At 45.9% G+C, this 15,373-nt stretch overlaps 1 protein-coding gene across 4 annotated transcripts in view; it reads left to right on the top strand.

Annotated features, from left to right (window-relative positions):
• LOC118208832 (amyloid-beta A4 precursor protein-binding family B member 1-like) overlaps nt 1–15,373 on the top strand; it is a 36,539-nt gene that overhangs the window by 10,486 nt on the left and 10,680 nt on the right. For 2 of the 4 annotated variants that reach the window (XM_035383750.1, XM_035383749.1), the window contains exons 7-12: nt 10,309–10,436; nt 11,430–11,435; nt 12,805–12,919; nt 13,754–13,838; nt 14,165–14,245; nt 14,755–14,870. In XM_035383750.1, the coding sequence (XP_035239641.1) occupies nt 10,309–10,436; nt 11,430–11,435; nt 12,805–12,919; nt 13,754–13,838; nt 14,165–14,245; nt 14,755–14,870 (531 nt within the window). The remainder of the gene's footprint in view (nt 1–10,308; nt 10,437–11,429; nt 11,436–12,804; nt 12,920–13,753; nt 13,839–14,164; nt 14,246–14,754; nt 14,871–15,373) is intronic. The other 2 variants (XM_035383752.1, XM_035383751.1) reach the window with 1 other exon arrangement.

The raw sequence follows: 15,373 nt of genomic DNA, 5'->3' as shown, positions 1-15,373 counted from the left end.
ACGACTCTGCAGGCATCTGGGGCGAGGTGAGGGGGCGGGGCGAGGGGGTGAGGGGGCGGGGTTTCTCCAGCTGTCCTATCACAAGCAGAACCTGCACGACTCTGCGGGCATCTGGGGCGAGGTGAGGGGGCGGGGCGAGGGGGTGAGGGGGCGGGGTTTCGCCAGCTGTCCTATCACAAGCAGAAAATGCACGACTGCGGGGATCTGGGGCGAGGTGAGGGGGTGGGGCGAGGGCGTGAGGGGGCGGGGCTTCGCCAGCTGTCCTATCACAAGCAGAACCTGCACGACTGCGGGGATCTGGGGCGAGGTGAGGGGGTGGGGCGAGGGCGTGAGGGGGCAAGGTGAGGGGGGGCATCAGGGGCGAGATTGGGGTGGGGCGTGGGCGTGGGGGTGGGGGGGCAAGGTGAGGGGGGGCATCAGGGGCGAGAGTGGGGTGGGGCGTGGGGGTGGGGGGGCAAGGTGAGGGGGGGCATCAGGGGTGAGAGTGGGGTGGGGCGTGGGGGTGGGGGGGCAAGGTGAGGGGGGGCATCAGGGGCGAGAGTGGGGCGGGGTGAGGGGACGGGCTCAGTCGTGGCGGGGAGGCATTAGGGGGCGGGGTTAATCGTGGCCCCGCCTCTGTCCGCCGCGCTCTTGCGGGCGCCTGTGGCGGGGGGCGGGGGGGCAGCTCTCGCTCTGTTTTCCCAGCAGCCTCAGCGCAGCGGCAGCAGATGTTCTCTGTCAGGGCAGAGCTCGGAATGCGTTTCTGCTGTCGACTGCACAAACGCAGGTGGCAGAAACATTCCCCTGCAATCTGAATAACTTAGCAGCCCAGTGATAATCACCGCTGACACTGGAGAGGGCTGGAGCTCTCTCATATTCCCCCTCCCAGAGGAAGCCTGCCATCAGCGCGTTTCAGATTCTGAATCGCCATTTGGTGTTACGGTTCTGGAAAATGGGGGATGGCAGACATGCTGATTTAAATGGAATTCTCAGTTAAAGCTCTTTTCAGATTTATTATGCATCCATATACTGCATCAGATCTTATATTAGTATGAGATCAGACCATTTCACCTTAGGGAATCAGTGTTTTTCAGTAACTGTTGGTTTTACCTGTTAACCTTGGTTGAGTTAATGTTGTTTTTGGTCAAAATGCAATTTTCACCACGGACATACAAAACTTGAAGTGGTCAAATATCACCAGAAACACACAATTGCATGCTAGACCTCACAATGTGCCATAGTACATATTTTAATATGCTACACAATTTTTGATGATAGTATTTCTAACATTTAAAAAAACAGTGCCCTACCTTGTTATGATGAAAACTTGGGAGACCGGAAAGTCAGCCGTTGTATATGGGCAGGTGGCAATCCTAAAACAGGCATCAATGCGGCATTTCGTGTTTGAGATTTAATAATGTTCATAAGACTGAAACCGCGCTCACAGCTGCAGGTATCTGGGCTTAATGTGAGCAGGAGTATTGCAAGTTTGCTCACTTCATTGTACTCCTCGCTGTTCTTAAACAGATTGCAATGTATATTATCATGGGAAAAAAGTAAACTTTTTTTCCCCAATCAATTTTTTTTCTTTTTTTTTTGCCACGGACACAGACAAGTCTTGCCACGGACACGTTTGTGCGTGTACGGACACGTTGATGACCCCCTGGTGAAGAGTGCCTGACCGGCAACCGTAGAAATGTGTTAACACAGCGGCAAAATTAGGCTATATCTAGAAATACCATCTTTGGGGAACAAACACTACGGTTGAGGGTCAGGCACTCTTCACTGTAAGTGTAAATTTCAGGATTTTTTCGATATTGCTTGTGTCTAAAGTGCTGCAACGGAAACAACGATAGATTTACTCAGGAGCCACATCTGTCCAAAATGTAAACAAGTCAGGCAGTTTTCACGGTCGGGAAAAATTTTATGACAACGTTGCAACAAGGTAGCATTGCATTCGACAGACGTTTTGAGAGGTCGGTACCGGTCGGTAGCGTTAGCTAGCGTTTTTTCTAATTTTTAGCTGACATTAGATTGTGTTAATTACATTAGCTAGCTAGCTAACGCAACGTTACCTGATATGAGAGATGGATACTGTGCGCAACGTTGTCTAAACTAATGTTGCCTTTCTTGACAGGGTCCGGTAGCTAGCGTTAGCTGTGCAAATAGCTATGTAATTTAGTAACGTTAAAATGTCATCAAATGTAATACGAAATCTACATCAACAAATAATATGATCTCTCATGTTACACAAGAACTTTTTAGGGTTCCATAACGACCCCCCCCCCTCTGTTATTGTAGCAGACACCGGAAAAAGCAGTACGCCGCTCACACACAAGTGAGTTGAAGAGCGAGCCTGTTGCGTTAGCTCCGCCTACCCTCTCTGGTGGACCAACCACTGATGGGTGATGGAAAACGCGTCACTAACTATGCGCCGCTTGTGATTTTTTCCCGGGAATGTCGCCACAGACACCCAGTTAATCATAAATTATTATAATGACATTAATATAAATTAATATAGTAATAGGCTCAATCACCATTGTGTTACCTAATTCGGCGATAGATAGTGACTGAACAGACATTTATTTTAATGAAAATCTTCGAGATTATTACTTTAAGTAACCCAGATTTTGTTTTAATTGTACTTGGAAGTGGCATATTGCTCTGGGTATTTGATTTGATCTGCCAGTGTCTGACTGACACCTCATCTAGTACAATAATGGTAGCTCTCTGGGTTTGCATCACTTCCGCTACAGTTGAATGGTGTATTTATTTTTATTTAACATGGATATGTATGGCAAGTTTCCTATCTAACCATTTATTTATCAATAGAAAAAATAGGCATCTTATTCTGACCATTAACTGTATGGATATTCCTTAAAACAGAAAATTGCATAACTTTTGACAGATTTGTCCATCAAATTGACTTCCCAAAGACTACCCTCTGTACGACTACTGAACTGCATTGTCATGGTTCAGAAATAAATCCTTTAAGTGATTTGTAGAAAAATATCAATGAGGCTCATGTATGTGATTCCCAAATCAAACTGCTCAAGTTTTCTTTCAGTTTTTTATTCGATGCCTTAAGAAGAAACATCAGCTCAGCAGAACTTGAATGAATAAGTATATAGATTTGAGAAAACAAATAGGCATAAATCGGTCAAAGCTGAAGCACACTCACACTGTGTCAAAGGGATGACATCACCGTAGAACCATGACATCACAATAGAACCCCAGACTGACAATGGAACATCTGCCATTTTACAAAGACAGTCAATCCCAGTATATCGTTCCACTCTTTTATTGTATTCATAGGTTTCTGGTGTGGTTTCTCAATCAAAGTCAGATGAGCTAAATTTACCGAATTTTCTACTTGGGCTAAATTGATCATATTCTCTACTTTCTACTGCGATCCTCCCCAGCAGCTACAAAGCCGACGTTTGATCCCACAAGTGAGGCCCCTAACAAGGTCAATAATCTTGCTTCTATGAATGTTTAATTTGTAGACCTCATATTCTGTAGCTGGGAGGACAGGAAATGTCATGTATTTTTTGCCCTGCCTTGTGGTCCGAATAGTGAACCTGCCGTATATGTTGTGCTCATGGGCATACTGTACATGATTCGGCTGCCAAATGTTAATATTGTGTCTTATAGACTTCAGTTCCTTTTTATTCTTTTTATTAAGGATATATTCTGCATCGAATTTTGACTGCAGGGGTACAGTAAATTGACTTCCAGATATTAGTTGTGTAGTCCATGCAGCAAAGGATATAACTTCATCAATAATGGGTTCCGCATATAGATCCATCAGTTCATCCAAAAATGCTTCAACATATTTTTTACCTATTGTGGTACCAGAATTACAGGCATACAATATCAGTTCAATTCGTTTCTTATCCAGGACTGAACCATCAATACCCGAGAAGAGGTCTTTTACTGACTGTGCCAATTCAGTAGGGAGCAGACCACAGATTACTTTTCTTGACCCTTTCATTTCAAAATTACTATGGCAATTGACCTGTAATGAAACTTCTTCAGCTGATTTGATTGATGTTTTCACTATTTCGTTTTCTGCATCATCTATTTTCAGTTTTTCCCCCTCAAATATTGCATATAAATATGTGCTGTGTCCCACATTTAATTTTCTTTTCACATCAAGTGCCCAGTCCTTGGTGGCTATGTGTATAACAACACTGGGTCTCTTTCCATAGATTGATGGCCTATTGAGCTTGTTTTTTAGTTGATCAATTAGGGTATTTGACAGCTGCTGTTCTTGATGGTTCTCAGGCAAACATCTCAGCTCAATTCTAATCCGCTGATGTTCGTGCCCCTTTGTCCCCAAAATACTGTGCACTGCGTCAGTAACATCATCTCCGCTGTACTTGTTACCACAGTCAGCTTTTATGACAACTATAACGCTTTCAGCTTCCTGAATTTTCATTTTTTGCAACCCTTTGAAAACGGAATCAAAACGTCCATCTGGCTTTTGAATCCACAAGTTTTCTTTAGATGAGAACAGTGCCAACTCGTTCCCTTCAAGTTTAAAGAAAATACTGTTCGTGGTTTTAGCCCATATAGGATTTGAAACAGAAGTCTCGTTTATTTCACCTGTTATATTTTTCATTTTTTGATTGACAAATAAATTGATTTTTACTCTTGGGATTCCAATACCAATATTTCTGTTTGACTCTTGAACCTTTGCCTCAAACGTTGCAACAAACTCGTAACCCCAGATAGACTTTAAACATTTTTCAGGGAACACGACCGTGACAAAGAGCTCTTGACTCCCAGAGAAAATTTCACTGACTATTGTAGCTAGGTCCTCTGCAGTTTTACCTGCTCCCCAGGTCAGTTTCTCACCATTTTCATCCTCACTAAACCTTGCACTAATATACAGAATTTTATGCCCCGCCTCTTTAACCTTTGGAGGTATGCTTTTTGAAAAGCGTACCCCGTCGTGCCTTAGTTCAGTAGGTGGATTAGTGAGACCTTTCAAGACCGGCTTATATTGCTGGTCAAAATCGTTGTTGTCCAGGATGAGAAATATTCTTGTGGGGTCTTGAGCGCAGGTCTGACGAACGACTTGCAGCAGGACGCTGATCGCAAGCGCTGATGTCATGGATGAGGTCATCATGGCCGGTGCTGCTTGCGTTCTCTGCACGCGTTTTCTATCTCTCTCTCTCTCGGTCACTCGCTCTTCTCTCTCGGTTTGTAAACATTCAAAATACAGCAGTCCTATGGCTCAGTTGGAGGATCATTGGTGCTGACAATGCAAAGGTTGTTGGCTCGATCCCAGGGCACTGCATACACTGCACATACACTGAATATAAAATATACATCCTACTTAGGCTGGGTATACACTGGAATGTTAGCCATGATTTTGCAGTTGCAGACAAAATTTACTTCAATATGTACTTGAAATGTGTAGCCTTTTTTGAGGGTACTTCTAAAGAGCATCACAGAATGCACAGTGGTTATTAGTAAAATATTTTCCTCACCCTTTAAAAGTTAATAAAAATTTTAAAACATGAAAAGTCAGGTAATGCTCACCTGTGGAACCTCCAGTCAGACATGAGGGAGCGTCATCTCGCAGTTCATTTTATACTTTCCTCTGGTCTGTTATTTCAGTAAGGGCTCTCTCATTTGCATTCTGTTCTCCATCAGTCCATCCATTATCTATACCCACTTACTCCCGGTCAGGGTCGCGGGAAGTTCTCCAGCCTATCCCAGAATGCACTGGGCGAGAGGCAGGAACAGTTCTGCATTGTATTGTGATTATTGTCATCTCAGAAGCAAATTCAGCGGTGTGCTAAAAAATATATATAAATGAAAGACTGATAGGTAATAGGGGAAAGAGGTGATGGCATTCATTAACAAGGCTGCTTGGGACAGAATTATATTATTATCTTATACACGGGACAATAATATTTACCTCCCACTCCTCCCGGGCCCGGGACTATATGCACAGTTACCCCCCCCACCCCCCCCCCCCCCCCCAGGGGCCCTGTCAATTACTAATGGCAAAACACAGTCCTTTAATTGAAATAAGCATGACTTCAGAATGAGAGTATAATCACAATGTTAAAAATAGCTGTGGGCAGTGCCATATGTATAAAACATCACTCTGAACTGCCTCTCGGATGTTTTTAGAATCTTACACAATTATTTCATCAATGATTACGACTGCTGAACTACAGTTAGTAGTTATAAATATCTCAAAAAATGTCTGACAGAACACTGCAGCCGTCTTATTCCCGGGGAAGACTACACAGTCTGTTCCCTAAGCAAAGCAGCCAAAATTCAACCGGTATGATATGTAAAATTTATTTTCTTGCTGAAATGAGCTTATCACCTTTTAATGCTTTAATCCTGGTTTGTGGTTTCGCTGAACAATTGTGCCTTGTTCAGAATTGCGATAATATCATATTTGTCGCATCTTAGGCTACTTTATTGCGTTTCATTTGCCCTTCATGTTTTGAATAGCTGAAACAAAGTATTTTAGTATTTTAGTCCCGTCTTTGAAACAGCTATTCATGACGGGAAGTTGAGGTTATTAAATGTAAGTATTGCACATTGCCAAGCTGTGAGTTTGTGTTTCAGAGTTTGTGTACCATGGGATATTATGGTATGTGTCTAGGAGTATGCACACAAGTTTGTGTTTAAAAAGCTTTGGAAATTTATTTTCTCTTTTTCTGATACGTATTTCTTTCTGTTCATATTTGGGTGACTGACGGATTAAGTTTTCAGGGGGAAAAATTGTTATGTATTATTATTGTATGTATTGGTGAGTGTGCACAGCAGAGCATGTGAAAAGAGTACACAGAAGTTTGTGTTTGGAAATGAATTTTCGGTTCTTCGGTTGAGCACAGAACCTACTTGGGTCAATGATGGATAAAGTTTTCTGAGGGTGAAAGTTTTAAAAAGTTAAAATATTTTGGAATTGAATCAATAAAACAAACTTTATATGAAAGAGTTATTCACGGTTTGACTGGTTGTCAAAGTACAGGCCGGTGGTGGTGTGGGTAGCATGTTTGGATGCTTGTGGTGAGCAGGTATTGCTACTACGTGTTCTAGTCTGAAATATTCACAGTGGTTAAATTACAATACTTGTAGTGAACTTCAATTAATTAATATTTCAGGCAGTTGAAAATCAACTGTTTTCATTACAATTCTATGATGCTAAAATGCTAACTGAGTCCTGAGTATGTTTTTAAGAAAGATGATTATGGTGATAAGGTGGTCTAAATGAGCTGAGAGGTAACTCTGCTCACATTCCTAGTTGTTTGCATCAGTGCTTCTCGAACTTGGTCCTAGGGCCCCCCCACTCTATGCTGGCTTTCGTTCCAACCACAGTTTCAGTCCCAGAATTTGAACAAGCTGTTAATTTTTCTGAATTAGATTCTTAAATAGATCAAATTAAAGACTATGCTTGATAATTGTTGAACATGTGTTTAAGTTCTTTCATAATTTTTCCTCTTAAACTGATCAACACAATGCAGGCTTGGCTCATTATCATTTGCGTTGTCTTTGAGTAGTGGCCAGGTGTCCACACTTTCACCAATTAGGAGCCTACTGATTCACCTCAGTCTTAAATTTGATCAGTTAAAAATGACCCCCGTTTATTTGTTAGCAAAATGGCGCAATAAGCACCCATGTGAATCCATGGGACTTTAATTATTCATGGCTTGCATAGCTATTTTGACATGATGTGGTTTAAGAGGGTAAATAATCCCCCAAATAAGCAGGTTGAGAAGAATGAACCGCCTGTTAAAATTCTGGGTGTTGCGATTATGGGTGGAATAAAAACCAGCGTTCACGGGGGGGGGGGGGGGGGGGGGGGGGGGGGTTGCTAGGGCCTGGGCTGAGTTTGGGAACCACTGGTTTACATGAGCTGAATGATAACGATGATAAGTGCTTCGGGTTTTACTACGATTGGCCAACCCTGTCTCAACAGTCCTTTATCTGTCTTTGCTGAGGGCTGATGAACTCCTCGGTGGGGCTGTCTGTTAGGTTTAATCTGACAAATACTTGTTTAATCGGGGGAGTGACACTATTTAACTATTAACTATGCAAATTTCTAGTCATAAAAACATATGAAATGGCTTTGTGTGTGCCTGCACTTGACCTGATGCTTGGACCCCTTAATTTCTGTATGGCGCTGTATTCATTTGCGAGGTCACAAATATGCGGTTGGAGTGTTCTTACCAGAGGTCATCACCATGTCGGCTTGTGACGGACTTTTTGGTCAAAATGCGATTTTTACCACGGACATACAAAACTTGAAGTGGTCAAATATCACCAGAAACACACAATTGCATGCGAGACCTCACAATGTGCCATAGTACATATTTTAATATGCTACACAATTTATGATGATAGTATTTCTAACATTAAAAAAAACAGTGCCCTACCTTGTTATGATGAAAACTTGGAGACTGGAAAGTCAGCCGTTGTATATGGGCAGGTGGCAATCCTGAAACAGGCATCAATGCGGCATTTCGTGTTTGGGATTTAATAGCGTTCATATGACTGAAACCGCGCTCACAGCTGCAGGTATCTGGGCTTAATGTGAGCAGGAGTATTGCAAGTTTGCTCACTTCATTGTACTCCTCGCTGTTCTTAAACAGATTGCAATGTATATTATCATGGGAAAAAAGTAAACTTTTTTTCCCCAATCAATTTTTTTCTTTCTTTTTTTTCCACGGACACAGACAAGTCTTGCCACGGACACGTTTGTCCGTGTACGGACACGTTGACGACCCCTGCTCCAGACTGATGGAAGGACTGTTGAATTTGTTCGCTGGGCCTTCATTGGCTGCTGTGCTGGATCAGGTTCAGCAGGGTAGGCCGTGTGGCCTGGTCTGCTGCACTTATATCCCCCTCACTGTGAGACGGCTTGTGTTCAGTCCTGCAGTGGCAGCCGTGTTAGTCCTGTAACTGAACGGTTAAGAGCCCGTAAATGCTTTACTGTAGGGGCACACCGCTCGTGAACCTTTATGGCCGATTCCAGTCGCTGATTTGCTTAAAGCCAAATCAGCCGATTCCGATTTTTTTTTAAATGGCCGACTATATTTATTTGACCCGGAATACACAAAGACAAAGAGCTGAATGAAATTTGTGTGCTCAGAATAGTGTAGTTTAGTGTAGTCAATTCTGCAAGTTCAAATTTCAGCATTCACATTCATTTTCACTTCCCAACGACAGGTTTAGATAAACCGGACTTGCTGAAGGCACATTGAGCCTGTAGCCTTTCTTTATATGCCCCATAGACACCACCGTGAAGCTACTGGCATGGGGGGGGGGGGAAAAAGTCTAAAATGCCAAAACTTGGCAATGAAGCAGTTACGTAAATTGCTATCAGAACCGGTCGGATTGATGAAAAATATTACGAAAATAAGACCCAGGTTAACAAAACAGACCTTTTAATGTCCGCTTCGCACACTTTGTATCGTTTCCAGTCGGCTGACATTTGGGGAAAGACATAGCCTAGCCGCAGCATTCCAGCGCGGCGTGCGCAAGGACTCTGCTCTCATTTCTTACATCATAAAACCGGAATACTGATCGGCCTAAATAAAAACAAACCTGCCGGTCACCGATCGCGTGTTATGGAGCGAAAAGCGGCCGGTTCCGACCCACGGCCGAACGATTGGTGCACCCCTACCTAAATTTAAAATGGGCCGAACTCTTCTCCGTTATGGCGCGGGAGAGTGGGAGTGTGTGTTGAGTTTTACAGGCAGCGGGGAGATTTATGCATCCTGACGCCCGTGAGGTCGTTTTCATCATGAGGTCACAGTGACATTGGTTGCTCTGGTTTCTGATTGGTTGCTGGGGCGTGCTGTGTGTTTACGGTGTGGAAAGTGAGGGCTGTTTTGCCTGCTATCAGGCAGGGCAGGGTGGGAGGAGGAGGAGGAGGATGAGGTTGGGCTCGGATGGTGAATGATAAAATGTGTAATGTGTGTGCTGTTGCAGGTAATGACACGTGTTTGTTATTTGTTTTGTGTGTGTGTGTGTGTGTGTATGTATGTTCATATGTGTCTGTGCATTTGTACGTTTCTGCATATATTTGTGTGCGTGCGTGCGTGTGTGTGTGTGTGTGTGTGTCTGTCTGTCTGTTTGTGTGTGTGCGTGCCTGTGTGTGTGTGTGCGTGTGTCTGTTTGTGTGTGTGTGTGTGCGCGTGCGTGTGCGTGCGTGTCCATACGTGTGTGTGTGTGTGTGTGTGCGTGTGTGTGTGTGTGCGCATGCGTGTGCATGCGTGCGTGCATGCGTGTCCATACGTACGTGTGTGTGTGTGTGTGTGTGTGTGTGTGTGTGTGTGTGTGTGGGTTTAGGGGAAGGACATGTTGCTGGTTCTGGAGAATGAGACCCTGAACCTGATTGACCCGCTGGGCCAGACCCTGCTGCACTCCCAGCCCATCGTGAACATCCGCGTGTGGGGTGTGGGGCGCGACAACGGCAGGTAAGACCCCCCCCCCCCCACCTGGGGGCAGCAGGCCAGAGAGTCCCACCCCACCTCCTAGAGCCCTGGGGCAGCAGGCCAGAGAGTCCCACCCCACCTCCTAGAGCCCTGGGGCAGCAGGCCAGAGAGTCCCACCCCACCTCCTAGAGCCCTGGGGCAGCAGGCCAGAGAGTCCCACCCCACCTCCTAGAGCCCTGGGGCAGCAGGCCGAAGAGCGCCCCCCCCCCCCCCCCAGAGCCCTGGGGCAGTAGGCCAGCACTCGTACCGCTCAGCTGTGTGACCTGAACGCTCTGTAATGTGCCCGTCAGTTTATTCTCATCCCAATTTGGCCTTGTGTGCTTTAGCATTTGTGACGGCCTTTTCTTCACTGGCAGCGGCTCTGTGTTTATGGTGGCGCTCCGCTCTTGGCCTGGGGTCCCGGGCTCACTGCCGCACTTGTGCGCTTTTTCCATGGCTGTGTAAGTGCTGTGGAACTCTGACCGCCAGAAAGAGCGCTGTGAGTCATAATGAGCTCTGTGAGTCATAATGAGTCATTCTGGAGGCTCTGCATTCCACACAAACCCCCTATCGGGGAGACCGCCACACGCGCGTTCTATCTAAAGCTCATACTGCCCTCTGGAGGATACGCACTGTAACTACGGGCATTATTTTACTGTTCTCTCTGCTCAGTGCTGAATTCAGGCCAGTGCCATTTCTCAAAATGAGCATAACAGATATTTATGTGGGTAGTTATAGCAAAATATATTTATGTAGGTAGCCTTCGTTAGGATGCATGCACCAGTTTATGAATATAAGCATAAATATTTATACACTATGCATGGCTCAGTAATTTTTTTTTATCTTTTATGATGTGAATGTTCCAGTCCTGCTATAATTTAACGTGAAGCCTATTTGAATATCTGGATCCTCCTATGATTTGTATTTGTTTATTTCTGTTTCCTGTTTCTGTTTAAACCCTGCGTCTCTCCTCTGTCTTGCTGCACCGCGTCACAGAGAGAGGTAGTGTACTCTCGCCCGTGTGCTCGCTGAACGTCCTCATCAGACCTCCATCGCTCTCACTCCATCTGTGTGCGTGTGGCTGTCGTGGTGAACGTCGGGCGTCGAGGAGCAGGCGGGCCGCGTCTGTCCCCAGCCCTCCCATTCCGGAATGTTCCGTGCCGTTCTCCCACCCTCGCGGGTTGCCGTTCTCGAGCTCCGGAGATCCATAATCGCCAGCCGCTCACCCTGACCCTGCGCCACCATTCAGCTTCCCGCTCTCTGAAAGTTATTGTCTGTCAAAGTGCATTTTTTTAAATGATAAAAAAAAAAAAAAAATGTCTCAGTTATGATTTTTCTCATTACAAATCTCAGGGCCGTTGAAGAAGACCTAGTTTAGTGTTTTTAAAATCTCCCGTTTTCTTAATGCATCCCAAGTGGTTATATCTGTATGTTCTAACTTAGGTTTATTTTGATAATAATAAAATGAGTATATAGCTGAATTTGTTTTCAGAACTCAAACAAAGTGCTTTTTAAACATTCTGTTGCTCTGAGAAAAAAAAACGGTTCTCCGATTTGTCAGACAGCTACCGTCAAGCGTCACGCTAATTATAATATCTAACGAACATGTCGAGAGTGACCTTGCGATGCACACTGGGAAGAGGCGAAGGAAGAGCAGAAACTGTTGTGTACGCTTTAAAAGGCGAAACATCGTTTTGGCGCGGCGAATCGCTCGGAGAACCCGCGCCGAGCATCGGCCGTCGATTTCGAAATCGCAAAGATGATAGATTGCCAAGAAAACGAACGCCAGCGTTTGCACGCCTCTCGTGCTGAAGAGGAGCAGTCCTTCGCAGCGGTGTCATCGGGAGCGGTTTGTGTCGCTTTAAGAAGCACGCTCGCATAAAGCAGGGAGGCACGCGTGTCGCTCTCTGGCTGTGTCGGCGCTTGCTCACTGTAAAAACTCCCTTTTCCCTTTTTAGTTAATTGTGGGGTTTTTTTTTAAATGAAACGAGCTGATTGGGCTCCAGCTGCCGAAGGATTGTCGCTATTTAATCCCAGCGTGTAATTATGTCTGTCATCTGGATCTGAGTTTTTTTAAGTTAAGCTGCATACTGAAGGGGTTAGAGAGCTCCTGTCTGGCTATTGGAGCTCTACACACAGAGGCTGCATGTAGCGGGCTGTGATTGACAGCTGTGATTGACAGCTACGCTCCACCTCCATCGGCCACCCCCACTGTCTGTCTGCATGGCCGCCGTTCGTCTCGCGCGCGGGGTGGGGTGGGGGGTAGGGGGTGGGGGGTAGCCCCTCAGACCCCCTCCCCCGTTAGCCTGCTATCCCCCTTTTTTCAGAAGCCCCTCAGACCCTCCCCCCCCCCCCCTTTGCCTGCTTCCAGGGACTTCGCCTACGTGGCGCGGGACAAGCTGACCCACGTGCTCAAGTGCCACGTCTTCCGCTGCGACTCGCCCGCCAAGAACATCGCCACCAGCATGCACGACATCTGCTCCAAGGTGCCCCCCCTCCCCCCCCTCCAAACCCCCCTGCCCCCCCCGTCCTGGCCGCAGCGGCCCTCTCCCCCGGTCCCGTCACATACAGACAGGACACATTCATCACAGTGTTTAAACCTGTCGCTGAACTCAGCAACAAACCAGCCCTTCCGCTTGTGCTGCTGGGCTGGGTCTGGTGCTGGGAAAAGGCCGCATTGAGCCAAAATGGAGTCGACTGCGTGTGGTTGCACAGGAAAGGGAAGGGTAGGAGGAAGCTGTGTTTACTGATACGGGCGTTTGTTAATGTGTGTGAGTTTTGAGTTGGCTCTCATATCTCCCTACACCACAGCTGACACAGGCATTAGTGTACTTGTTAGCTGTGCTGTTAAAGTTTCTTTATTCAAACAGAATTAAATTTGTCTTGTGATTACCCATTTTGTGGTTACATCACCCAATCCGAGACACTAAAACTAAAACTTCCCTCATTTTTTTCCACTTGATCTCAGCCGAGATGTAAATTGTAAAATGTATATTTAATTGTAAATGTAAAGTCTCTTATTAAATAATTGAATGATTGTCCATTGCATTAGCATATTAAGTGAGCAGTGCCCTAGTTTCTGCCACATAAACGAACTTTCCTTTAATTTAAACTTCCCCGAGAAGAGTCTGGGAAGTTGAAACGGTTGATAAGGATTCCTCATTAGCTTCGGCTCATGTAATCATTTTCTGTACGTCGTCTTCAAAATCTGTTATTTCGTTGTGCCTAATGGGGACATACGTGTTTGAGCACTCCGTACCGTGATGCACCGAAACAGTTTCCATTATTCCCGTAATTTCTGTTCTACGTTATGTTTGCAGATTATGACAGAGAGGAAGACGTCCAAGTCCTGCCTGAACAGGCTTAACATTGACCCCTCCAAGCTGGTGGACATTCCTGTGCAAGGTAGCCTGTCTGTACAAACCCTGCACCGCCTGCACTGTGTCGAACTCTGATGCACACAGGAGCTCATTAATACACAGTGCTGAAAGGTTGCTCATGAGATTAGCTCACGTGATGTTTTTTTTTCCAGCATAGCGCCGTTTGAAATTCACTGTTCTCCTTCCTCTGGTTCTGCCCTCTCTCTTTCTCTCCCCCGTCTCCCTCCCTCCCTGTCTCTCCATCTCCCTCTCCCTCTCTCTCCCTGTCTCCCTCTGTCTCTCTCTCTCTCCCTCTCTCTCTCTCCCTCTCTCTCTCTCTCCCCCTCCATCCCTCTCTCCCTCTCTCCGCAGAGTTCCCAGCGCCAAAGAACGAACTGGTCCAGCGCTTCCACGTGCGTTACCTAGGCAACGTGCGGGTGACCAAACCCGTGGGTAAGGAAGGCCTTGTGAAGGAGCGCTTGTGTGTCCTCGCTGACGGGCTATGGGCGGCTAATGAAGCTGTTATTCTATATGACTAGTGCTGCGTGAGCACTTCTTTTATCTCGGGTTGCTTTCAGTTAAACCTCTTTTTGTTTCCTCTGTCGTCGTGTTTCCTTTTTATTAATTTGTCTTTTTCTCATTTGTAGCTCTGTTTGTTTGTACTTGCAGCACGCTGAGAGATGTAGATCTTTGTTAATTTAATCATTTATGCTGTTTTCCAACCGCGTAAATAATTAATGAAAGACCGTGTCTAATTTAGGGAACTCCTAATGCTGTGGGAGTGTTTTTTAATTAGTGTGAAGGAATCGGGCCCCCATTGCCGTGGATTGTTTGTGAATCGCGTTTCCCCCCGCAGTGAAAGCAGGAAGCCGCGGTCTTGCTTCGCCGTGTCTTCTCCTAACCCTGGTGTGTGTGTGGCTGTTTTTTGTGACGCTTGTTGTCCACTTGTGCGTGTCTCTCAGGCATGGACACGGTTAATGTTGCCCTGGAGACGGCCCTGACAGCCAATGAGATGCAGGCGTGGACGCCGGTCACCGTGAACGTGGCTTCGGCCACCCTCACCATCCTCACCACCGAGGTGAAGAAACCGCCCTGTCAGAAACACACTTTGAGTCCCAGTGCATACACCTTTACAGTCAGAACCACCCTGTTACACTTACCGCTCTGTCAGAAACACACTTTGAGTCCCAGCGCATACACCTTTACAGTCAGAACCACCCTGTTACACTTACCGCTCTGTCAGAAACACACTTTGAGTCCCAGCGCATACACCTTTACAGTCAGAACCACCCTGTTACACTTACCGCTCTGTCAGAAACACACTTTGAGTCCCAGCGCATGCACCTTTACAGTCAGAACCACCCTGTTACACTTACCGCTCTGTCAGAAACACACTTTGAGTCCCAGCGCATACACCTTTACAGTCAGAACCACCCTGTTACACTTACCGCTCTGTCAGAAACACACTTTGAGTCCCAGCGCATACACCTTTACAGTCAGAACCACCCTGTTACACTTACCGCTCTGTCAGAAACACACTTTGAGTCCCAGCGCATACACCTTTACAGTCAGAACCACCCT

Source organism: Anguilla anguilla, chromosome 12, assembly GCF_013347855.1.
Source record: "Anguilla anguilla isolate fAngAng1 chromosome 12, fAngAng1.pri, whole genome shotgun sequence".
NCBI classification, from domain to species: Eukaryota; Metazoa; Chordata; class Actinopteri; order Anguilliformes; family Anguillidae; genus Anguilla; species Anguilla anguilla.
The sequence above is the reverse complement of the archived record's forward strand: the minus strand, read 5'-3'. Positions and strand labels throughout refer to the sequence as shown.